Here is a 24,460-nt window from a genome sequence, read left to right on the forward strand (position 1 = left end):
CCTGGGAGAAACTCTACTATTGTAATTCTGCTAAATGAACATGGCAACAAAATGACTTCAAGTGACTCCTAATTGCTCTACCCATAGTGCATTGCTCAACCTTCATCAGAGATGCTTCTTCTTGCAATAGGTGATAATTAACACAGAGAGCCAAAACTGGAAAGTGGGAAGAGACAGAGAGAGCTTGGAGCATTCAGTCTTAAATCAGACATCTTTATCAAACCCCTCCCCTCAAGGTTCAGCGATCTGTGCAAAAGATGAGACAGAAAGACTATAATGACCGGAGGGGATGGATGACTCCAAGAAAACAGCATCTTCCGGACACAACAAGGCTGACACACATATGGACTCACAGAGACTGTGACGTCATGCAGAAGACACGCACAGGTTGATACCAAACAAACCCCAGCATGGAGGGGAAAACAGACACAAAGTCCCACTTCTAAGCAAGAAGCTATTTCGACTGATACATGTTAGGAAAGGGGAAATCAGGTTTCTCCAGTAGAATGGCACTGAATACATCAACCCCACTCAAGGGCAGGTCCACACTCAGAAGTAATGGGGCAATTCAAAAGGGACTCCATGATTTTTGTGTGCTTTTGTTTTGTTTTGGTAGTTTTTGTCATTTTGGGTTTATGCTTATTTGTTTTGATTTTGGTTCTGTTTTATTTAGAGACAAAGACCATGAGTTGGGCAGGTTGGCAGGTTGAGGGGGAAAGAATATGTTCAAACTATACTGTATGAAAAATCTTAAAGACAATAAATTAGAAAAAAGAAAATTCCCAACAGACATGCTTACAGCCCTGTCTGGTAGAGGCAGTTCCTCATTTGAGGGTCCCTCTTCCCAGGAGACTCTAGCTTTGTGTCATGTTGGCAAAACTTACCAGCACACACAGGCTGAGAGAAAAGCATTTCCACCCATGTCTAAAACTATCCCAGGAAAGAAACTGACAGATTCCATGGACACTAATTTGATAAATGTCAGGAAGACATGGGTTGTTACAGCATGTTTCAGCTTTACAATGTAAACCCTGAAGACGGAGGCAGAGCCATCCTTCCCTCTTCCGTCCTTGTGTACTGCGAAGGCTTCTTTGCTTCACAGGTGATGCTAAAATCCTGAAGTCACAGGGTAGACAAGCATCCCAGAACATGGCCACTGACCAGCTCTCATCCACCTCCTGTCTTTCTTTGCCTCCTGTCGCCACACCTCACTTCTTAGGATGGGGTCATAGTGGAAAAGACATGGAGGAACACATTCTATAAAGGCCAGTCCTGGTTAGATTCAGGTTATTCTCAGGGCCAGCAGGCAGCCCTTGGCTTTCTTGATGGACCTCGTATTTTAATCTTTGAAGTCACCTCACCAATCACGGTTCTTGTGTTCAGCATTCGACATCAGTTAAAGACAGACATTGAACACATATTCATACGTTTGCCATATCTTAATGTTTCCTGTCCTTATTCATGTGAACCTGGCCCAGGCTAGACATCTGAGGTATTCTCTCTGACCACACAATTGGTAAACAACCAGATGCAAGAAGGAAATTGTTGTAACTGCCCGTTGGACCGGATAACATGTGAGAAATGGGGCTGAAACCTCTCAGCATCAAAGCTAAAGAGAGTCTCATTGTTGCAGAGATCTTAGACGGAAGCAGGAAGTGGGGCCTGGAGTGTGAGCCTGCTTCTACTTAAGAATAGCCAGTGCAGGCCCGGGGCTTAGGTCTGACAGCAAACAGGAATGCAACTCAATTGCCTGTAGCTTCCTGGAGGAATGAATGCCTTTCCCTTCAGAGCGCGGCAGGGACTGCGGACACCAGGGGGCAGAATGCAACAATGTTCGAGACTTGCTTTGAGCCATCAGGGCACTGATTTTCCCACCTTTCCCTTGTTCCAGATGAACAACTTGGTAAGCTGAGCAGCAAGCCCTGCTAACTCCGGAGGCTCCGACTGCAAACTCCTTAGAAAATACCGCAGTTCCCTCCACATTGGGGATGAAAGGCAAGGATGGGCTCCTGAGGCTGGGCATTAGATGACTAGCTTTAGAGGATAGGCTCCTCCTAGGTCCAAAATTGAGCCTTTGGTGCTTAGCATTCTCCATTAATTTGAGGTTATAGTTTGTCCTGTATTAAAACTACAGCTAGCTTAAAAGCTAATCACATGTTAAAAATCTGCTCTTTTTTGATATTGAAAAAAATCTTGGTACTCAGACGTATCGGAGAACCAAACCTTGAGCATTTTACCTAAGGAACAGCACTATCCTGCTAGGGTACCAGCTACCAGGCATGCATTTAACACCTGAAAATCCTCTCAGAGTCCCCAGACCACCCTCCTCAAGGGCACATCACATGGTTTTGTTCTGACCCACAGGATACAAGTCTTCAAGAAAACAAAAACGACACAAAGCAGCAAGAGAAACTTGTTTATTAATCAAATTCCAGTATTAACAAAAACTTATCAGCAAAGGCTTAGCATTGGTCAGTTCCTGGACCAAAGAGGAGGAAATACAACAAAAAGTGTAGTCACAGACCATGAATACAGGACAAACTATAACCTCAAATTAATGGAGAATGACCACAGTTAGAGTTGAAGAATTCAAAACCCTGACTAACCTAGAATGGAGCTCAGTGGTAGTGTGTGATTTGCAAGCTCAAGGCCCTAAATTCACTCCCCAGCACCAGTAAAGAAAAAAACAAAAATAAACTACCTGAGCTAGAGATGGAGCTCAGTGGTAGTGTGTGATTTGCAAGCTCAAGGCCCTAAATTCACTCCCCATCACTGGTAAAGAAAAGCAAAACCTTACCTGAGCTAGAGATGGAGCTCAGTGGTAAGAGTGTTTGCTTTGCATGTGCAAGGCCTGGAGTTCACTACTAGCCAAAGCAAAACAAAACTAACTGAGACCATCATTCCCACTAGGAAGGAAAATTTGACATTCAGAGCTATTAACAACTTACTTCAGTACAAGCTTGCATGTCAATATTTTTCCATTTAAGGTATGAAGAATGCATATAATCTGTATGTCATTATCACAGCATTTGTGAAATGGGTACTGCTTGGGAATAAACAATATTCGTATTGAAGGCAAACAAGATCTTACCAGGCCCAGAAAAGCACATGCAGGACCGTGGGGAGTAGGGGACTATCCTAGTATTGGTAAGCCTTGGAAGGCGGGCTTTGCATCTCGCTAAAAGCAAAGCTCCTCTCTGAAATAAGCTCAAACAGCACCGTCCTTCTGAGACAACCCAGTGCAGGGGAAGGCTCTTAGGAGGCAGCATCTTTTCTTTGGTCCTGTTTCCATGAACGGATTCTTGGGGAGTTGTGCTGTAAAGCTTGCAGCTGGGTGATCTACTGGCTTGCGTTGTGGGGGGCACGCTGAGCACCCTGGCTCGCCTTGGCTTGGTTCTCCCTTGTGTGGAATTTTAAGTGTCTCAGCAGGCTGGATTTGTGTTTATAGCTTTTCAGACAGTGATTGCATGGAAATGGTCTCTCATCAGTGTGTCTCACTTGGTGTGCAATAACATGTGACTGCCCTCTAAAGGTTTTCCCACAGAAGGGGCACTGGTGAGATCTGGAAACTACCTGAGGCCTCACATGTTCTATCAAGCCCAAGGTATACATAAACTCCCTCTTACATAGCCTACATTGCCGTCTTTCTTGGTCAAAATAGTCTGCCTCTGGCTCACTGACAGTTGCCGCCTGAGGAAATGAATTGCTGGACAGAGCACACACATGAACATCCTTCTGGGAAATGAACTGCTGCCTATAGCGGTCTGACCCACGGGAGGGCCCTGGCCCATAGCGGTCTGACCCACGGGACGACCCTGGCCCATAGCGGTCTGACCCATGGGAGGACCCTGGCCCATAGCGGTCTGACCCACGGGACGACCCTGGCCCATAGCGGTCTGACCCACGGGACGACCCTGGCCCATAGCGGTCTGACCCACGGGACGACCCTGGCCCATCTCTAGGACCCTGTTGTGCTACCTTTCCTGTTTGAATTTCCAGGTGAATATTACATTGCTGCCGGTGAGCTGAGCATAGCCCTAACTGCTCACGAGAGAAAGGCTTCTCATCGGGAGGAGCCTGTGTATGGGCTCCAGAGCTGAGAGGCTCCTGTACTTCATTGGAGGTCCCTGGCATCTCCTGTTGGTTCTGGTTTTCCTCAGGCTCCTTGGTGTCAGCCAGCAGCTGTTCTGGGGGTTCTTCACCAGGAGGTTCCAGATCTTCATATTCTTTGGCTAAATGGAACTCTGGGAACGAAGCAGAAAACGGACTCATCACTTTGATCTGTGCTGACATATGTCCATCATTTTCCCCTTCCAACATCAAAAGCTGAGAGAAGGAATGGAAATGGCAGCTGTTAATGTGTTTCATAGAAAATAAATTCTCAGAGGGTGGGTGGAACTCTCAAGTAGCACCGTTGACCTTGATGAAGTCTACCTTTCTCCCCCGTCTCCCCTGGCTTCTACTGGCTCCCTTTCTTCCTGCCGGAGTCTGGTAATTGCCCTGCATGTGGAGAACGCAGCAGCCCCTCCACGTATGTCGATCAGAGCAGGTCAGAGAACAAGGTCCAGCAGGGCTCTGCTATTGCGTGCTAGAGGGGAGAGGGAGGGCACTTGGAAACTTCACCACAAACTGTCTCAGAGTTCACTCAGCCTGCTGTTTTGGACAGAGGAAGTCTCCCCAACAGTTTCCCCCTTGGTTGGGGTGACTTCACCAGGAACCCCTGACCAATGCTGTCTGCTTTGGCTTTAGAATTTCCAGAATACAAGAGGAATGCTGGCAGGAGGCTACTGTGCTCCAGAAGTCATGAGACTCCATCCAGGCTTAAAGGTGACAGACTGAATCAAAGAGTTCCTCCTGGACCTTAGAGGGAAATATTTAACTGGAAAGCAAATCACCAAGAAAATCTTTCTCATGGTTTCCAATGGAGACCAAGGAACTCTCCTACTGACTGCCAAAGTGTGTGTGTGTGTGTGTGTGTGTGTGTGTGTGTGTGTGTGTGTGTGTGTGTGTGTGTTGCATTGATTGCATTGGTTTTACAGGCAGCCCAGATTATCTGTACATTTTTATTTTTACTGAAGTTTAGAAGTACATTTTGTTGAAAACCACACAATTAACCACCAGCCATTTCTTTTCCCTGTCAATCTAAGGACCACAAGGTAAAGTATCCCAGCCCTTACTTGCTCCCTGCCCCCTCCTTCAGTCCTAATGCCTCAGCAGACAGTCTGTATTCGCTTCTCTTTCTTAAGTACTGCTCCACATGACATGAGTTGCAGTGGATTTTAACCCTAAACAACCTTGTCCGTTCTAACGTCATCCTCAGTGGTTCAGCAGCATGTGACTCAGATGCACATACCCTCCACATCCTGGGCAACCAAAGCTCTGTTCCTGGGATTCTCACCCATTCTTCTCTTCAGCTTCTCTGCTCATAGCCCATGCTAGCTTAAGCCATTGGCCAATCTTATCCCCATCCTCAGTTCCCACCCTCTATTCCTGCACATTGAATAAAACACCATCGGCTCATTTAACAATGAATATAAATTTCCAGTAATTGAAAGTTATTATTACAGTCTTTTTAGGATAATAAAGAAATGCAGGTTAATAGCCAACTATTGCAATCAAACTTGTAGTCAGCCGGGCGTTGGTGGCGAAAGCCTTTAATCCCAGCCCTCTGGAGGCAGAGCCAGGTGGATCTCTGTGAGTTCGAGGCCAGCCTGGGCTACCAAGTGAGCTCCAGGAAAGGTGCAAAACTACACAGAGAAACCCTGTCTCGAAAAAAAAAAAAAAAAAAAAAACTTGTAGTCATATTAGGTATTTTAGATAGATAAGTAGTCTTCAAACACTTCAGAGATCTACAGAATATGGCATTCAAGATGCTTTAATAACATGAGGGGTTTTTTTGGTTTTTGTTTTTGTTTTTGTTTTTGTTTTTTTTTTTGGTTTTTCAAAACAGAATTTCTCTGTGTAGCTTTGCGCCTTAACTGCAACTCACTCTGTAGCCCAGGATGGCTTTGAACTCACAGAGATCCATGTGCCTCCACCTCCCAAGGACTAGGATTAAAGGTAACACCACTGCCTGGCTACATGAGGGTTTTTTTTATGACAATGAAACATGTCTGAGCCCAGCAGCACCAGTCTACTTCAGAGAAGATGATGGGCATCAAAGAAACACCATATGGGGTTTATTTTCTTTGTGGTAAAAGTTAGCAACTGGCCAAGAAACTGCCCTTGCCTCAACTGCTGACATATACTGTCCAAATTTGACAGATAGGTCACAAAAGAAAATGGCTGCTGAAGTTTGCCAAGACAAGGCAGGACAGTCCTTCAAAATTCCTGCTTCACAGAAAAATCTGTCAGATATTCTAGGCGTGTAGGCCGAAGATGGATCCCCCAAAATTGCAGAGGAACCTCGAGTGACTGTCCAAGCGGCCAGCTGTTTCTGTCATTCCTTAGTTTTGGGAGTTGTTTGCTCTGTAATTCCTGTTTACTCAGGTAATATTATATCCTTCTCAGGTCTCTGATGGAGTTGAAGACTAGATAGTTATAGTTATAGTATTCCTTGTTACAAATTTTAGAAAAGAAACTCATAAAAGGGGTGTAAAGTGAATAAGGTTGAGAGACATAAAGAGATAGTTTTGGGTTGGTAATACAAGTTAGGATAGAAAATGATTTAGGTACAACACTTTAGGCTTACCAAGATAGGATAGATAATGGAGAATTTTCTCTGAATTTGTCAAATGCAAATGGACTAGACATTGTTAATGTAGTTATTGCCTGTATATATTGTATATAGTTATTGTACTTATTATATATAGTTTTACCATGTTAGTTAAAAACTTCTATTTTTATTTAAACAAAAGGGGGAAACGTGTGATATTTTGATTGTGTTCTGACAAATAAAGCTTGCTTAGAGTCAGAGGGCAGAGCTAGACACTAGCTGACCAAAATTATCCATAGAAGTTTGGAGGACTGTAGACAGGAGACAGTAAGTAGTAAGGCAGGGCTGAGACAGGAACTCGACCCTTTTAGAGGAAGGAACAAAACAGGTAGGAGGTGACTGGTGGCAGCTCCCCTGTTTGCTCTTTTAAGTTCTTACCCCAATGTCTGACTCCCGATTTTTATTGATAGAGAATAATTAGATAAGGCTTCACTATCCTCAAAATTTTAAATTACAGAAGACCAACACACACACACACACACACACACACACACACACACACACACACACACACACACACTCTATCACTGATTCAAACAATGCCACAATGTGGATAGTGCTTATGTTAATCATCAAGCATAATTTTGGGGGTCAGAGCAGGGACACAGGTTTCTGTCACACCTCCTAAGACAAAACCCTGGTTCTATCGAAAACGTAGGAAGGAGACCCTTTTACATCCAAACTGAGTACCCCCAAGGGCACACCTACACGCAGATTTTTCCAGGGACCTTCATATTGATGAACTCACAATGGGTGGGTGGGGCCAAAAGTCTCCTCCCAGTGCCTCTCATTGGCAGTGATGTAACATCCCATTGACTCTCATTGGCTGGGCAGTTGAAAGAGGTGGACTCTCCCTGGGAGCTTGAAGGGAGCTGCCAGAAGCCAGGGTGGTTCCCTGTCCCTGTCATTCCTGAGGGCTGCCCTTTAGCTGGTCACTACCATCTCACAGAGGCTGGAGAAGATAAGTGGGGCCAGATCCTGAGATTCCTAACATCAGGCGTAGTGATTCATTCGCAAGCCTCGGCATTGCCCAGGCTGGTGGTGACACCAGTATGCAGAGACTTTGGCAGCGAATTTCAGCTATCTTTCAGTGGAAGACAGGGTCTGAAGAAACACCACAGGAACAACTTCAAGGTATGCCTCTTGGAGTCCCTTTATCTGTCATTCAAAGGACTCCTCAGAAAAGGGTCTCTCTCCACCATGAGGTGCAGTGGGACAGAGATGGTGGGGAGGGACCTGCCACCATCCTGAGTGGCTGTTGAGCATGAGGGTGTCCCTGAGTTCCCAAGAGTTAGGCCAACACTGAACTGTGCCCCAAGCTCCCTTGGTGAGCCAAAGCAGGAGGGTATGTAGAACAACTCAAAGAAGACTTGACACAAGTCTTTGCGGGATGTACTGTCTCTCCCCATTTCCTCTTGCAAGACACCTCTGTGTATTCCCCAGAAAAGGGAACATCTCACTGGAGACTGAATTTGGCCTTGTTTCCCATGGACACAAGTATCTGAAGCCAGGAGGCAGAGTCAGTCATAAGGAGGGTACCATGAAGGAAGGTGGCCGGTTGTCCCAGCAGGATACTGGAGCCAGTTCCCAAAACATTACTTACCCATTATGCTCATTAAGAATAAAAGACAATTTGGAAACATGTCCTTACATCTGCACATATCTTTTAATGCTCGGTCTGAATTTAGAGCCATGGTCATGCATTTGCTGCTGCTGCTGCTGCTGCTGCTGCTGAGACAGGCATATACCAGCAGTAATGGGAGTTTAAAGAGGCTTCCTGAGCAGGACTTGTACTCTTACTGGGACAGGCCACCCACAGATGCTGTGGAAGTGACATTCAGTGGTCACAATCTTAGGGCCCAGGAACGGTTGTTATGGTCAGAGAAGTGATGATATGTGCTCACATCTACACAGGTGCTCAGAGTAGGACTTCTGTGTGGAGACGGATTGCATTTGATATGAACCATTGTGACCTTAGTTTATCTGTGCCATAGATATCTCCAAGTTGAAGACTGTCAGAGGAATTGTGACCACCCTGTGTACCGACTGTGGCTGGATTAATGAATCTATCTTTTTCAATACTGACATGTTGTGTAGCAAAGTCCCACTGAACACTGGGACAAGTGTCATTGCTCTCGTGGAAGAAAACGAAACAACTCATATCCAAAAAGCAATCAAGGTATGCCTGACTTCACCCAGAGTCTCTTGGTGTATTATTTACTTCTCTGTTGCTGTGATAAAATACCATGATGAGAGCAACTTAAGGAAGTGTGTTTATTTGTTCTTATGGTTCTAGAAAAATGAGTGAGTCCATCAAGGCAGGTAGGGACGGTAGGCAGCAAGCAGCAGGTATGGTAACAGAAGCAGGAAGTTGAGAGCTTACCTCTTCAAATGCAGCCTCAATGCACAGAGACACTACTAGAAATGTTGCTAGTCTTTACATTTTCAAACCTCTTGCAATAAATTCACACCTCTTAAACCTCCCCAAACAGTCCCTCCATAGGGATTAAGTTTTCAAACACCTTGAGTCTATTGGGGACATTCTGATTCAAAACACTGTGTGTGATGGGAATGGTGGTGCGGACTCAGGAAGGAGAGGAAGGCAATTTTCTCAGTTCAAGGCCAGCCTGATCTATATAGTGAGTTCCAGGACAGCCAGAGTTACATGGTGAAAACCCATTTTTCAAAAAGATTCAGAAAAGAGAAAGGAGTGGATGGAGGCCTCATTGGAAGGGGAGGAAGGGGGGGGGAAACTGTGGTCATGATATTATATAAGAGGAAAAAAGAAAAGTGTGATACTATCATGCATTTTAGTAACACTTTGATCAAATTACATTGTAAATATGAATAAAAAATTAGAGATGTACAGTTTCTTGCTGAAAATAGATAAAAGGGTTTCCTGGCTTTTCTTTTTAGACCATAAACTTAATAACCTTAAAACTTCTCTTCTATGCAAAAATAAAATTTTCACCAAAAAAAGATTAAGAAAATGATGATGTATGGTCAAAGTTGACATCCCACTTCTCTGAGCCTAGTGGATTTGATGTTATAGAATTTGAATGCAGTGATGCTTATTCTGTTTCTAAATATTTTGTATCAGTTCTCTTAATATTTGAAAAACATGGAAATGATTCTGTATAATCCTGCAACTTCCATCATATAGTGGCCAGCCATTTTCTATTCAGTATCCAAACTAGAAGAATTGATATGACAAAGACTGTATTGTTCACACTCTTTTCTATGTCAATTGAAGTGTATGTGTTTATTTACTTTAATTTTTTAGATTTCTTTTTATTATGTCATGTGCATGAGTGTTTTGCCTGCGTGTGCATCTGTGTACCACGTGTTCCTGCTGCCTGAGGAGGTGCTGAGCCTCCATGTGGGTTCTGTAATCATCACTTCCGTTCAACTCTTTACATATTGATGGCTATTGTCAAATTACTCTTACTTATGTTGTTCCAATTGAGAGTCTCAACAGCAGGCCACAGAAGATACCTTTGCCAGTATTGGAAAACACTGGAAGACTGTTATTGTAAAATCATGGTAAAATTGAAAACCGGAAGCAGGCTCCTGATCTTATTTTGAATTATCATCTTAATGATAAAGTTATCATTTTCACTTCTTGTTCTTCTCAAACATAGATCCATCCTAGACCTTTCCACATTTGTAAGAATATATTTACTAGGAAAACAGGAATGTGTTCTCCCACTGGTTTTTTTAAAACTTACAGTTTTTTGTTTTTCAAATATTTTAAAAATATCAAAAATATTATGTCATTAATGTACTCTGTCAGGAACATAGGTGAACAGTTGTGTCTTTCACAATGTCAGAATTTATTGAATAACAATAAATTCATAAGACACAGTAGTTTTAATGGCAGCAATTTGCAAGAAAATCCTGCTTACTTTGGTAATATGGACAAGATTACATGGTTGTTTTTTTGTTTGTTGGTTGGTTTGTTTTTGTTTTTTTTGTTTTTTGGTTTTTCGAGACAGGGTTTCTCTGTGTAGCTTTGCTCCTTTCCTGGATCTCCCTCTGTAGACCAGGCTGGCCTCGAACTCACAGAGATAAACCTGGCTCTGCCTCCTGAGTGCTGGGATTAAAGGCGTGTGCCACCACCACCAGGCGGGGTTTTTTTTTTTTTTATTTCAGTCTTAATTGCTATTCCTAATTTTCATATAACACACCACAATCAATATGTAAATGCACAGAAAATACAGGTTACATGATGAGCACAACTGTTTTAAGAGGCTGGAGCAGTGTTTCAGGAGGTTTCAAATGGATGGAAAAAATGTAAATGGAGTGGGGTCCCAAAAGCCAGTAAATGAGTTAAAGACAGCCCTGGTTCCCATTGTTAGGAGTCCCACAAAAGGACCAAGCTACACAACTGTAACATACATGCACAGTGCCTACATTAGTCCCACGCAGGCTCCCTGGTTGTCGGGTCAGTCTCTGTGAGCCCCTATGAGCCCAGGTTAGTTGATTCTGTGAGTTTTCTTGTGGTGTCCTTGACCCCTCTGGCTCCTACAATCCTTTCTTCTCCTCTTCTGTAGGATTCCCTGAACTCTACCTCATGTTGGGCTGTGGGTCTGCATCTGTTTTTCCATCAGTTGCTGGATGAAGCCTCTCTGGTGACAATTGGGCTAGGCACCGATCTGGTCACAGAAGATGGCCAGTTCAGGCTACGTTATCTGCTATTGCTTAAGAGTCTTAGTTGGGGTCATCCTTGTAGAATCCTGGGAGATTCCCTTGTGTCAGGATTTTACCTGACCCCCAAATGCACCTCCCTTTCCAGGTATCACTTTCAGTGTAAATGTACCATATTTTCTTTATCCATTCCTTAGTTGAGGGACATCTGGATTGTATCTAGGTTCTGGCTGTTATGAATAAAGCTACTATGAACATAGTTGAGCATGTGTCTTTGTGGTAGGATGGAAAATCATTTGGATTTATGCCCAAGGGTAGTGGAGCTGGCCTCCAAACTGGCTGTAGAAAGTTTGCACTCACACTAGCAATGGAGGAGTGTTCCCCTTGCACCACATGCTCTCCAGAATGAGCTGTCCTTTGTGTTTTTTATCTTAGTCATTCCGACAGGTGTAAGATGGAATCTCAGAGTCATTTTGATTTGCATTTCCCTGATGACTAAGGATATTGGACATCTTTTTACATTTTTCTCGGCCATTTGAGATCCTTGTGTTGAGAACTCTGTTTAGATCTGTACCCCATGTTTTTAATTGGATGATTATTTGGTTTGTTGATATCTAGGTTCTTGAGTTCTTTGTATAGTTTGGAAAACAGCCCTCTGTCAGAGGTGGGGTTAGTGAAGATCTTTTTCCATTCTGTAGGCTGCTGTTTTGTCCTATTGATGGTGTCTTTTGCCTTACAGAAACATTTCAATTCCATAAGATCCCATTTGTTAACTGTTGATCTTGGTGCCTGCAAGATGGGTTATCTGTTCAGGAAGTTGTCTCCTATGCCATTATGTTCAAGATTATTTCCCACTTTCTCTTCTGATTCCTTGTCCAGACTTAATACATGGGCAAATGCTTAGTCTTACTGCAACTAGATATGCCATGTTTTGTTGATACTCGTGGGAGGCCTGCCCTTTTGTGAAAAGAAACAGATGATTGAATTGGGGAAGGGCAGAGGGGAGGTGGAGGGGGGACTGGGAGGAGAGGAGAGAGGGAAAACTGAGGTCAGGATGTAAAATAAATTAAAAAAAATAATTTTTCAAAAATGTAAATACAGTCTTTATTGGTAAGAACAGAAACTGAAACTTGCTTTAGTGAAGGAGCTGCTTTTGTACTATCAATTGTTGTGGACCAGGGTGTTTTCATCAAAAATACAGATGTATGTCCAGATGCAGAGGCAAAAAACAGAATGTTTACCAGGTTCAAGAGTGGGTGGACTGATTGAGTGACGACACCAAGGTTAATCAGAGGGGCTGGAAAAGCCAGATAAGTAGGCCTTATCACCAGCAAGGTGTGAGCTCAGCTGAGGATGCAGGGACTTTGTTTGGTTGTTTGTCCATGTCCATCCTTGGCTAACACATCAAGTTTCAGTTAACAGGTGAGTGGGGGCAATTGCCGTCATAGTGATAGGTGTACACTTTGTTCTGTGGTTCAAATGGAGGGAGTTCCACCTTTCCTTTGCTCTGGTGTGTGTGATAAGTTCCTGGGCTTGGTTTTCCTTTGCAATCTCTTGTGATGGGGGTTATTTCTTCCACTTCATCTCCTGCTTCTGCACCCATGTCCAGATAGGGAAAAACATGCTCTCCCTTCTTGTTCTCCAAAATTGTTCTGCTCGTTCTTGTCTCTGTCAACTTTATTCTGCTCCACTCCCATCTCCCAGGTAACCCATTTCTCTTCCTTCGAATACCCTGCAAAACCCATTTCCTCACATTACACCACCAATGTCAGTCTAAAAATTAATTTGAGTTACAGCCATGACTCCACCTCCTTTAGAAGTATATTTTACACTATTGGATTTTGAGTTCCTGGAAAGCAAGAGCCCTGTCTTTCTAAGGTCAGAAGGTGAGTTTGTAAGAGCATTAAACATAGGTGTGAAATTCACAGTTGCAAGGCACTTGCAATCCATGGAGCAAGCACAGACACAATTGATGTCATCATCTCAGGTCCACGGTGTATCATTAATGGGAAATGTATGGTTTAGGTTTGAGAAGAGTTGCTTAGAAGATTTCTGCCACAGGAGTGCTATTTTGGCATGACTAATAAAGACCATGTCTCTAACATGGAGTCCTATGTCCTGCAAACACCCTTACAACTCTGTTAGGTCAACTTTTTAAAATGCTATTATTTTCATGGGGAATCCTTGGTAACTGTACAGTCTCCGGCCTGTAATTTTTATTTTATCTTCAACCACCGTCTCCCTCTCTTATAGGTGAAAACCATGACTGACCCTGTTGATGGTACTGAGCAATCAGAACTTGACAGAGAACTTTGCATTAAGTGTGTCACCTCAGTCACACAGGACAGCATCTATATCGACAAGGAAACTTCTTTCCCTGTCCATCTGTTTTCTGGAGGTAAGATTTATAGTTTTAAAAGCAAAGAACAAGAGTGTGGGAAGTGTCCTTGAAATTGAAAGTGGGGTATGATTAAAATGGGGAAAGTGGGTAATATTTTAAGTATCACATAGCGGTCCTGTCCCCCAGTGCCATCATCATGCATCCATGTGGTTTTCACTATTCAATTGATTGGTTTGGCTGTTTTGATTTCTCATACAGGGTTCCTCTAAGTTATCTGAAACTCACTATGCATCTGAGAATTGTTCATGACCTTAGCAAACCCATCCCTGACTCTTCTGAGTGCTGAGGGCATAATCTTTCTGCCACTGCATCAGGATACATGCAAAATATCATCAATGATAACATCATACAAGTATAAGACATTTATCTTGAAAATACATCCACCATTTCAGAGCAAAGGTGCAGATAGGCCTCTTTCTTTCTGTGTCCTCTTTCCAGAATATTCATCAGATAGGCTCTCATATTTTGTCCCTAGCCTAGGTACCAAGGTTGAAGCATATGATCCTACTGTGTACCTGGCTTCCATCCTTAAAAGAGATCTCAAAATGACCACTTGATGAGAAAATCCAGTATTCCTATCTGTAACTTTCACCCTGAGACACACAGTTTTTAGTTATCCATGTCTGTGACTAAATCATTGTCGAAGCACCAGTGTTTAAAGGCCTTAAGCGTCCCTTCCTGTAGGAAGATATTTGAGATGTCTGTGTAAGTATTTGGAAAAGTTACTTTGCATTCAGGAAATGTTTGTCAGCATATCGCCTTGATGAAGGGTCTTAGGTATTGTGACATGACCTGAGTGCCATAATATTTACACTTCTAATGTTCTTGGCTGTTTTAGAATTCATGCCTTACAAAGGAGACTTGTTGCTGGTTGAGTATTCCATGAAGACAGGCACGTCAAACATGGACATCCACACCGTGAGCCCCTTAAGCTCCCAGAATATGGATGAGGTAATTTGCTTCCATGTTGCCCTTGTCATGAATAGGTAGTTGCCTATTTTTCCTTCCTGGTTACTTTTTTGCCCAGGACTTTGTTTGGTATGTTTGCTAGTGTATTCCCTGTCAAAGTGGACAAACTCACTGATTGAAAAGGAAATAAGCAGAAAATAATGTAGAATATACACATTGTTAACTCCTAGCTTTTGTGCTTTACTTGACGTTAGGGTGTTCTGTGAAAAACATTTCAAAAGCGTCTTGGCTGTGTGGCCATTGTGGGGAAACTGTGAGTGCACTGGGTTTGAGGTGTTCAGCCTGCTTATAAGGATGGGTAAGACCTTGTCTAGTACAGCCTGAGAATAAGATGTAAAGTCAGGGAGGCAGAGTGTGAAATCACATTGTGTAGCATGAAGGGCACATCTTCTCATAATTCACCCAACGTTTGTGTTATTTCTGTGGTTTAATAGAAATGAGGTGGGATGCTGACTCATTGTGATAACACAGTACCCAGGCATTCCCTGTGTGTCAAGGATGAGAATCAGTGATGGGTTGAAGGACCTGCTGAGTAGAGCCAAGGGGTTGTTGAGGTCCATCTGTGGTGGGTTATGCTTCTCCATACTCATTGCCTTCATTTCTCATCGTAGGTTTGTGTTACCAGTACTGATGGAAAAACTGGTGTGGTGGAATCCTGTATCTTTTTTACTGAGGATTCCCTCCAGAAGCCTACAGATTATACTCCGGGATTGTATGACATCGTGAATGTGGTTGCTGTGGACAGCATTCAACCACACTGTTCTTGGAGAGCAGTATCAATGATCCCAGTGGAAAGGTATATTGACCAAGCCTTGTAATTCACAATTATTTCTAAGGCTCTGGGTTAATAAAACACAATGAGCATGTAATCCAAAGAAATGAACTATGACTCTTCTTTTAAACATCCTGGTTATTTCATTAGGAACATGAACTCATTTTAGGAAGGTACCTTGTTGATTCAAAACCATGCCCTATTGGAACATGATTTTAGCAAAGAAATAGCCCTGCCCTTAGGGTAGATGCATCATTTTCTTTAAGGAGGAGCAGCTTCAGTGTTACCAGTGTCCTCGTGGGCCATTAAGCAGCAAAGAGAAGCAAAGCATTTAACTCAAGGTTCCAGGAGTGAGCAGGCAAATGTGACCAGGTTGGATTTAACATTACAGCTCGCCTTCTTGCTTGAGTCTCTCTATGCCTTTCCAAAGTTTTTTTCTCTACAATATCTTTTATTTTCTACCAGCTATTCCATTTGTTAAACATAGTCTTTATTTGTGGATCCTCTTCCTGTGATAGTATACCAAACATGCAAGTGCAGAGAAATGAAAGACCAGACCCAGGTCTACTTCAAACAGAAAGATGAGAGTACACTTTTAGTAGTCTGAGAGGTGGCACCCCCCCCCAAAGTCCTTCCTATACTGAGGAGGACCTTCTGTGAAGTTAACTGGCCCTCCTTCGACATTTCCTGCCCTTTAGAAGGAATCCTGGACATTTCCAACATCTGCAGAGTGAAGGATGCCTGCACTGGGGAGCCAGGCCACCTGGACCAGTTTCCTTACATCAATACCTGGTGTAGTCTGTCCCTCTACCCACAAGACAGTTCAATTCCATGCCTCTTGGGTATCCACTGCTGTCCTGATCTCTAAGAGAGTTTCAACCCTAAAAAACCCACCTATCTTCCAGTTAGAGGATCAAGATTTGGAACTTCTACCTCCTGAGGGTGGCCATCCCCACGCTCAGAATGCAGAACAAAGTGCCAAAGTCTGCTTTGTATCCTGACTTCCCATCTGATAGCTCATTCCACAGCTGCCATTGGCCCCTTTTCCACAGACCGCTGGAGGGTATCCTCCACCTCAGTATGTTTAAGGTCCAGGTCCCTGAAGGCTTCCCAGTGACCAGCCATCGAGTGCCCTGTGCCTGTGGTGTCAAACTCCATGGCCAGCCAACCTCCAGGAGGACAGGATTCTCAGACCAGACCCAGTTCATTATATTTATCAGGCATTCACCACTACTGATCTCCTGAACTAGTGACATCACACCCCACCATACTTAGAGCAGCCACAAGTTATGATCCAGTGTTGTAGAATATTATTTTGAGTTGTGTTACTTTTGTTTATGTTGCATTTGTTTTAACTCTGAAGCTGTGTTACTGTGACTGTCTAAGACATGTGGTGGTCTAATAACAAGCTGAAATGCCAATAGGCAAGAGAAAGGATAGGCAGGCCTGGCGGACAGAGAGAATAAATAGAAGGAGAAAATCTGGAAGAAAAAGAAGAAAGAGCAAGAGCACAAGGAGAGGAGGGTTTTGGGGGCCAGACACCCAGCCACCCAGCCACCCAGCCAGCCATGGAGTAAGAGTGAAAATAAGATATACAGAAGAAAAGAATAGACCAGAGGGAAAAGGTAGATAGATAATTTAAGTAATTTAAGAAAAGCTGGCTAGTAACAAGTCATGCTATGGCAGGGCATTTAAAAGTAATAAAAAGCCTCTGTATTTATGTGGGAACTGGGTGGTGGGGCCCCCAAAAGAGTAGAAAAATCAACCAACAGCAATCAACCTTATGTCTACCATTATGCACAGCCACTAACTTACTTGGGACAACTGCCAACAGCTCCTGATTGCCCTTTTTACCTCCAGAGAAAAGAGTGTAGGGTCTACTAGGCAGCACCTGCCTGGCTGATTATTCAAGCATCCCAAACACTAGTAACTTGAAGGGATTTGCAGACACCTTTCTTCCTGATAAGTGTCTCAAATGTAACTCCAACACACCAGAGGTTCTCCAGGCACTTCTAAGAATGATGAAAGTCAGGCTGGAAGAGTTCAGAATGGAGATTGTGGAGTCATAATCTTGGTCAAAATTTGAAGAGTCACTCAGTGCTCTGATGAGTCCCTGAACCAATTGTATGACCAGCTCTGTGACAGTTGAAGACAGTATACCTGTTTTGACCCGGAGGCCCCTGTGCACTGGACAGTGGTCAACACAGCTTTTGGCCAACAGTTGATAACAGATGTTCACTGGAAGCCCCAAATGCAAGAGGGATTTTACAGGGATACATCCTGAGCAATTTATAGACATCACCATCAAAGTGGGTGTTAACTGGGAAAAGGCTGCAAAAAAATGATGGTGCTCACATTGGGGACTAGAGAAAATTCAGCTTCCCCGAAATTCCTGCAACAGTTGGTTTCCATATGAAGGTTAAAATAACTGGTTTCTTTTCTGATAGCACACATGAAAATTCAGATGAGCAAAAACGAAAATAAAATTCTTACAGACATTATGAGGGAATATGTTATTTTATTTTACTTATTTTTATTGAAAATAGATTCTTCTTGGCAAAGACCAAGATAGCCAGGAGTCTCTCTTCCTTCAAGATGCCTCAGTGAAGGAGTCAGTGATGGTAGTGTCTGGGCCTTGCTATAATTATGCTCATAGTCAGCCCTTACACCAAGTACGCAGTTTTGATCAACCAGGCCACACCCACCCTACAACTACCCAATGCCTGTGCAAGAAAATGGGAACATGCCTAATGTACCCAGCCACTCCCAGGACCCTCAGTTCCCATACCTAGAAAGGCTGAAGAACCTGCAAATAATCCTGCTGATGGATGAGGACCCTACCTTGTTGCCCCCCAATAAAAATGTGAAAACCAACTCCCCCCAAAAGGAAGGAAAATAGATTCTTCTCTCATACAATAAATTCTGCCCACAGTTTCCCTTCCTCCTTTCCTCCCAGCTCCCCACCACCTCCCCTCTCCTCTAGATCCACTCCCACTCATTCTCTCATAAGAAAAGAGCAGATCTGCAGGAGACAACAAAACAAGATACAATAAGACCAGGCAGATGCTCTCACACCGAAGCTGGACAAGGCAACCCAGCAGAAGGAAACGAGTCATAGGAGATTATTTTAATTTTTTAAAATTTATTGCCAGGTGGTGGTGGTTACACCTTTAATCCCCGCACTTGGGAAGCAGAGACAAGTGAATCTCCTAGTTCGAGGCCAGCATGGTTTATAGAGTGAGTTCCAGAATGGCTGAGGCCACACAGAGAAACCCTGTTTGAAAAGCCAATAAAAGAAAATTACGTTTTGTGTGCAGGGGTTTTTTGAATGCATGTATTTATGTGTACCAAATGTGTGCCTGGTATGTTCCAAAGAGGCCAGAAGAGGGCACCAAATCCCTTTAGACCCTATAGTACAGGGGAATAATTTTATGATTCACAGTAGTATTCTTTAAAACACATAGGGGCTAATACTCAGCATACAGAACTACAAATCAGCTGATGATGTAGCTCAGTGGTAGAGTGCAGTGTAAAAAACATGAGTTTGATCTTCAGTGGTGAAAAACCAGCAATAAGCACCACAAATCCAAAGTTGATTTATGCAACTCATACAGTTAAGTCTGAACTGTAAAGTGAGCAAAAACCAATTAGCTGTTTTGAGAAAACAGGAACAAAATCCTCACTAACGGTTTGCGTGCCTAATCTTAGGAGTGATTAGAGAAATACAAGCAAACAATGGCAGTAACAACAACAAAACTCACAGAGAGGGGCTAGGGAGATGGCTCCTTTGGTCAAGTTCTGGCCTTGCAGGCATATGGACTTAAAGTGGGGCATAACACTTATGCCCCTAGGAATAATAACACTTGCTGTTTGCTTTTAAAACTATAAATCTTACCTCCAGAAAAGAGATGGACAGGGAAAGAAGTTTCCTTGTCGATATAGATGCTGTCCTGTGTGACCGAGGTGACACACTTAATACAAAGTTCTCTGTCAAGGTCTGATGGCTCAGTACCATCAACAGGGTCAGTCATGGTTTTCACCTATAAGAGAAGGAGAGGGTGATTGAAGGTAAAATAAAATCACAGGCACTTGTACAATTACCAAGGATTCCCCATGAAAACAACAGCATTTTAAAGAGTTGACCTAACAGAGTTGTAAGGGTGTTTGCAGGACATAGGACTCCTTGTCAGAGACATGGACTTTATGAGTCATGCCAAAATAGCACTCCTGTGGCAGATCTTTTAAGCAACTGTTCTCAAACCTAGACCATACATTTCCCATTAATGATACACCATGGACCTGAGATGATGACATCAATTGTGTCTGTGCTTGCTCCATGGATTGCAAGTGCCTTGCAACTGTGAATTTCACACCTATGTTTAATGCTCTCACAAACTCACCTTCTGACCTTAGAAAGACAGGGCTCTTGGTTTCCAGGAACTCAAAATCCAATAGTGTAAAATATACTTCTAAACAAGCTGTAGCCATGGCTGTAACTCAAATTAGAAAAGAATTTCGTTCATTTCCATAGGAAATAAATTAGACTGAGGGACATTGGTGGTGTAATTTGAGGAAATGAGTTTTGGGGATTATGCGAAGGAAGAGAAATGCGTTACCTGAGAGATGGGAGTGGAGCAGAATAAAGTTGACAGAGACAAGAACGAGCAGAACAATTTTGGAGAACAAGAAGGGAGAGCATGTTTTTCCCTATCTGGACATGGGTGCAGAAGCAGGAGATGAAGTGGAAGAAATAACCCCCATCACAAGAGAGTGCAAAGGAAAACCAAGCCCAGGAACTTATCACACACACCAGAGCAAAGGAAAGGTGGAACTCCCTCCATTTGAACCACAGAACAAAGTGTACACCTATCACTATGACGGCAATTGCCCCCACTCACCTGTTAACTGAAACTTGATGTGTTAGCCAAGGATGGACATGGACAAACAACCAAACAAAGTCCCTGCATCCTCAGCTGAGCTCACACCTTGCTGGTGATAAGGCCTACTTATCTGGCTTTTCCAGCCCCTCTGATTAACCTTGGTGTCATCACTCAATCAGTCCACCCACTCTTGAACCTGGTAAACATTCTGTTTTTTGCCTCTGCATCTGGACATACATCTGTATTTTTGATGAAAACTCCCTGGTCCACAACAATTGATAGTACAAAAGCAGCTCCTTCACTAAAGCAAGTTTCAGTTTCTGTTCTTACCAATAAAGACTGTATTTACATTTTTGAAAAATTATTTTTTTTAATTTATTTTACATCCTGACCTCAGTTTTCCCTCTCTCCTCTCCTCCCAGTCCCTCCCTCCACCTCCCCTCTGCCCTTCCCCAATTCAATCATCTGTTTCTTTTCACAAAAGGGCAGGCCTCCCACGAGTATCAACTAAACATGTCATATCTAGTTGGAGTAAGATTAAGCATTTGCCCATGTAGTAAGTCTGGAAAAGGAATCAGAGGAGAAAGTGGGAAATAATCTTGAACATAATGGCATAGGAGACAACTTCCTGAACAGATAACCCATCTTGCAGGCACCAAGATCAACAGTTAACAAATGGGATCTTATGGAATTGAAATGTTTCTGTAAGGCAAAAGACACCATCAATAGGACAAAACAGCAGCCTACAGAATGGAAAAAGATCTTCACTAACCCCACCTCTGACAGAGGGCTGTTTTCCAAACTATACAAAGAACTCAAGAACCTAGATATCAACAAACCAAATAATCATCCAATTAAAAACATGGGGTACAGATCTAAACAGAGTTCTCAACACAAGGATCTCAAATGGCCGAGAAAAATGTAAAAAGATGTCCAATATCCTTAGTCATCAGGGAAATGCAAATCAAAATGACTCTGAGATACCATCTTACACCTGTCGGAATGACTAAGATAAAAAACACAAAGGACAGCTCATTCTGGAGAGCATGTGGTGAAAGGGGAACACTCCTCCATTGCTAGTGTGAGTGCAAACTTTCTACAGCCAGTTTGGAGGCCAGCTCCACTACCCTTGGGCATAAATCCAAATGATTTTCCATCCTACCACAAAGACACATGCTCAACTATGTTCATAGTAGCTTTATTCATAACAGCCAGAACCTAGATACAATCCAGATGTCCCTCAACTAAGGAATGGATAAAGAAAATATTTACACTGAAAGTGATACCTGGAAAGGGAGGTGCATTTGGGGGTCAGGTAAAATCCTGGCACAAGGGAATCTCCCAGGATTCTACAAGGATGACCCCAACTAAGACTCTTAAGCAATAGCAGATAACGTAGCCTGAACTGGCCATCTTCTGTGACCAGATCGGTGCCTAGCCCAATTGTCACCAGAGAGGCTTCATCCAGCAACTGATGGAAAAACAGATGCAGACCCACAGCCCAACATGAGGTAGAGTTCAGGGAATCCTACAGAAGAGGAGAAGAAAGGATTGTAGGAGCCAGAGGGGTCAAGGACACCACAAGAAAACTCACAGAATCAACTAACCTGGGCTCATAGGGGCTCACAGAGACTGACCCGACAACCAGGGAGCCTGCGTGGGACTAATGTAGGCACTGTGCATGTATGTTACAGTTGTGTAGCTTGGTCCTTTTGTGGGACTCCTAACAATGGGAACCAGGGCTGTCTTCAACTCATTTACTGGCTTTTGGGACCCCACCCCATTTACATTTTTTCCATCCATTTGAAACCTCCTGAAACACTGCTCCAGCCTCTTTAAACAGTTGTGCTCATCATGTAACCTGTATTTTCTGTGCATTTACATATTGATTGTGGTGTGTTATATGAAAATTAGGAATAGCAATTAAGACTGAAATAAAAAAAAAAAAAAAAACCCGCCTGGCGGTGGTGGCACACGCCTTTAATCCCAGCACTCAGGATGCAGAGCCAGGTTTATCTCTGTGAGTTCGAGGCCAGCCTGGTCTACAGAGGGAGATCCAGGAAAGGCGCAAAGCTACACAGAGAAATCCTGTCTCGAAAAACCAAAACCATAAAAAAAACAACCATGTGATCTTGTCCATATTACCAAAGTAAGCAGGATTTTCTTGCAAATTGATGCCATTAAAACTACTGTGTCTTATGAATTTATTGTTATTCAATAAATTCTGACATTGTGAAAGACACAACTGTTCACCTATGTTCCTGACAGAGTACATTAATGACATAATATTTTTGATATTTTTAAAATATTTGAAAAACAAAAAACTGTATGTTTTAAAAAAAACCAGTGGGAGAACACATTCCTATTTTCCTAGTAAATATATTCTTACAAATGTGGAAAGGTCTAGGATGGATCTATGTTTGAGAAGAACAAGAAGTGAAAATGATAACTTTATCATTAAGATGATAATTCAAACTAAGATCAGGAGCCTGCTTCCGGTTTTCAATTTTACCATGATTTTACAATAACAGTCTTCCAGTGTTTTCCAATACTGGCAAAGGTATCTTCTGTGGCCTGCTGTTGAGACTCTCAATTGGAACAACATAAGTAAGAGTAATTTGACAATAGCCATCAATATGTAAAGAGTTGAACGGAAGTGATGATTATAGAACCCACATGGAGGCTCAGCACCTCCTCAGGCAGCAGGAACACGTGGTACACAGATGCACACGCAGGCAAAACACTCATGCACATGACATAATAAAAAGAAATCTAAAAAATTAAAGTAAATAAACACATACACTTCAATTGACATAGAAAAGAGTGTGAACAATACAGTCTTTGTCATATCAATTCTTCTAGTTTGGATACTGAATAGAAAATGGCTGGCCACTATATGATGGAAGTTGCAGGATTATACAGAATCATTTCCATGTTTTTCAAATATTAAGAGAACTGATACAAAATATTTAGAAACAGAATAAGCATCACTGCATTCAAATTCTATAACATCAAATCCACTAGGCTCAGAGAAGTGGGATGTCAACTTTGACCATACATCATCATTTTCTTAATCTTTTTTTGGTGAAAATTTTATTTTTGCATAGAAGAGAAGTTTTAAGGTTATTAAGTTTATGGTCTAAAAAGAAAAGCCAGGAAACCCTTTTATCTATTTTCAGCAAGAAACTGTACATCTCTAATTTTTTATTCATATTTACAATGTAATTTGATCAAAGTGTTACTAAAATGCATGATAGTATCACACTTTTCTTTTTTCCTCTTATATAATATCATGACCACAGTTTCCCCCCCCCTTCCTCCCCTTCCAATGAGGCCTCCATCCACTCCTTTCTCTTTTCTGAATCTTTTTGAAAAATGGGTTTTCACCATGTAACTCTGGCTGTCCTGGAACTCACTATATAGATCAGGCTGGCCTTAAACTGAGAAAATTGCCTTCCTCTCCTTCCTGAGTCCCCACCACCATTCCCATCACACACAGTGTTTTGAATGAGAATGTCCCCAAGAGACTCAAGGTGTTTGAAAACTTAATCCCTATGGAGGGACTGTTTGGGGAGGTTTAAGAGGTGTGAATTTATTGCAAGAGGTTTGAAAATGTAAAGACTAGCAACATTTCTAGTAGTGTCTCTGTGTTTTGAGACTGCATTTGAAGAGGTAAGCTCTCAGCTTCCTGCTTCTGTTACCATACCTGCTGCTTGCTGCCTACCGTCCCTACCTGCCTTGATGGACTCACTCATTTTTCTAGAACCATAAGAACAAATAAACACACTTCCTTAAGTTGCTCTCATCATGGTATTTTATCACAGCAACAGAGAAGTAAATAATACACCAAGAGACTCTGGGTGAAGTCAGGCATACCTTGATTGCTTTTTGGATATGAGTTGTTTCGTTTTCTTCCACGAGAGCAATGACACTTGTCCCAGTGTTCAGTGGGACTTTGCTACACAACATGTCAGTATTGAAAAAGATAGATTCATTAATCCAGCCACAGTCGGTACACAGGGTGGTCACAATTCCTCTGACAGTCTTCAACTTGGAGATATCTATGGCACAGATAA

General features: G+C 42.7%; 1 protein-coding gene across 1 annotated transcript; it reads right to left on the reverse strand.

Annotated features, from left to right (window-relative positions):
• Window positions 1-2,402: 2,402 nt before the first annotated feature.
• Window positions 2,403-24,460, reverse strand: LOC143270883 (uncharacterized). Its single transcript, XM_076562134.1, has 3 exons — window positions 24,261-24,460; window positions 19,400-19,544; window positions 2,403-4,244 (listed from the first exon to the last, which is right to left on the reverse strand). Exons 1-3 carry the CDS (start codon window positions 24,351-24,353, stop codon window positions 3,340-3,342), a joined length of 1,143 nt encoding a protein of 380 aa, XP_076418249.1. The 5' UTR covers window positions 24,354-24,460; the 3' UTR covers window positions 2,403-3,339.

Source organism: Peromyscus maniculatus, chromosome X (assembly GCF_049852395.1).
Source record: "Peromyscus maniculatus bairdii isolate BWxNUB_F1_BW_parent chromosome X, HU_Pman_BW_mat_3.1, whole genome shotgun sequence".
Classification (NCBI taxonomy): Eukaryota; Metazoa; Chordata; class Mammalia; order Rodentia; family Cricetidae; genus Peromyscus; species Peromyscus maniculatus.

Coding starts and splice junctions, on each gene's coding strand:
- LOC143270883 (XM_076562134.1), bottom strand. CDS start 24,353: ATGTTGTGTAGCAAAGTCCCACTGAACACTGGGACAAGTGTCATTGCT. Junction 19,545..24,260: donor ATATCCAAAAAGCAATCAAG/GTATGCCTGACT, acceptor CTTCTCTTATAG/GTGAAAACCATGACTGACCC. Junction 4,245..19,399: donor TGTCCATCTCTTTTCTGGAG/GTAAGATTTATA, acceptor CTTCGTTCCCAG/AGTTCCATTTAGCCAAAGAA.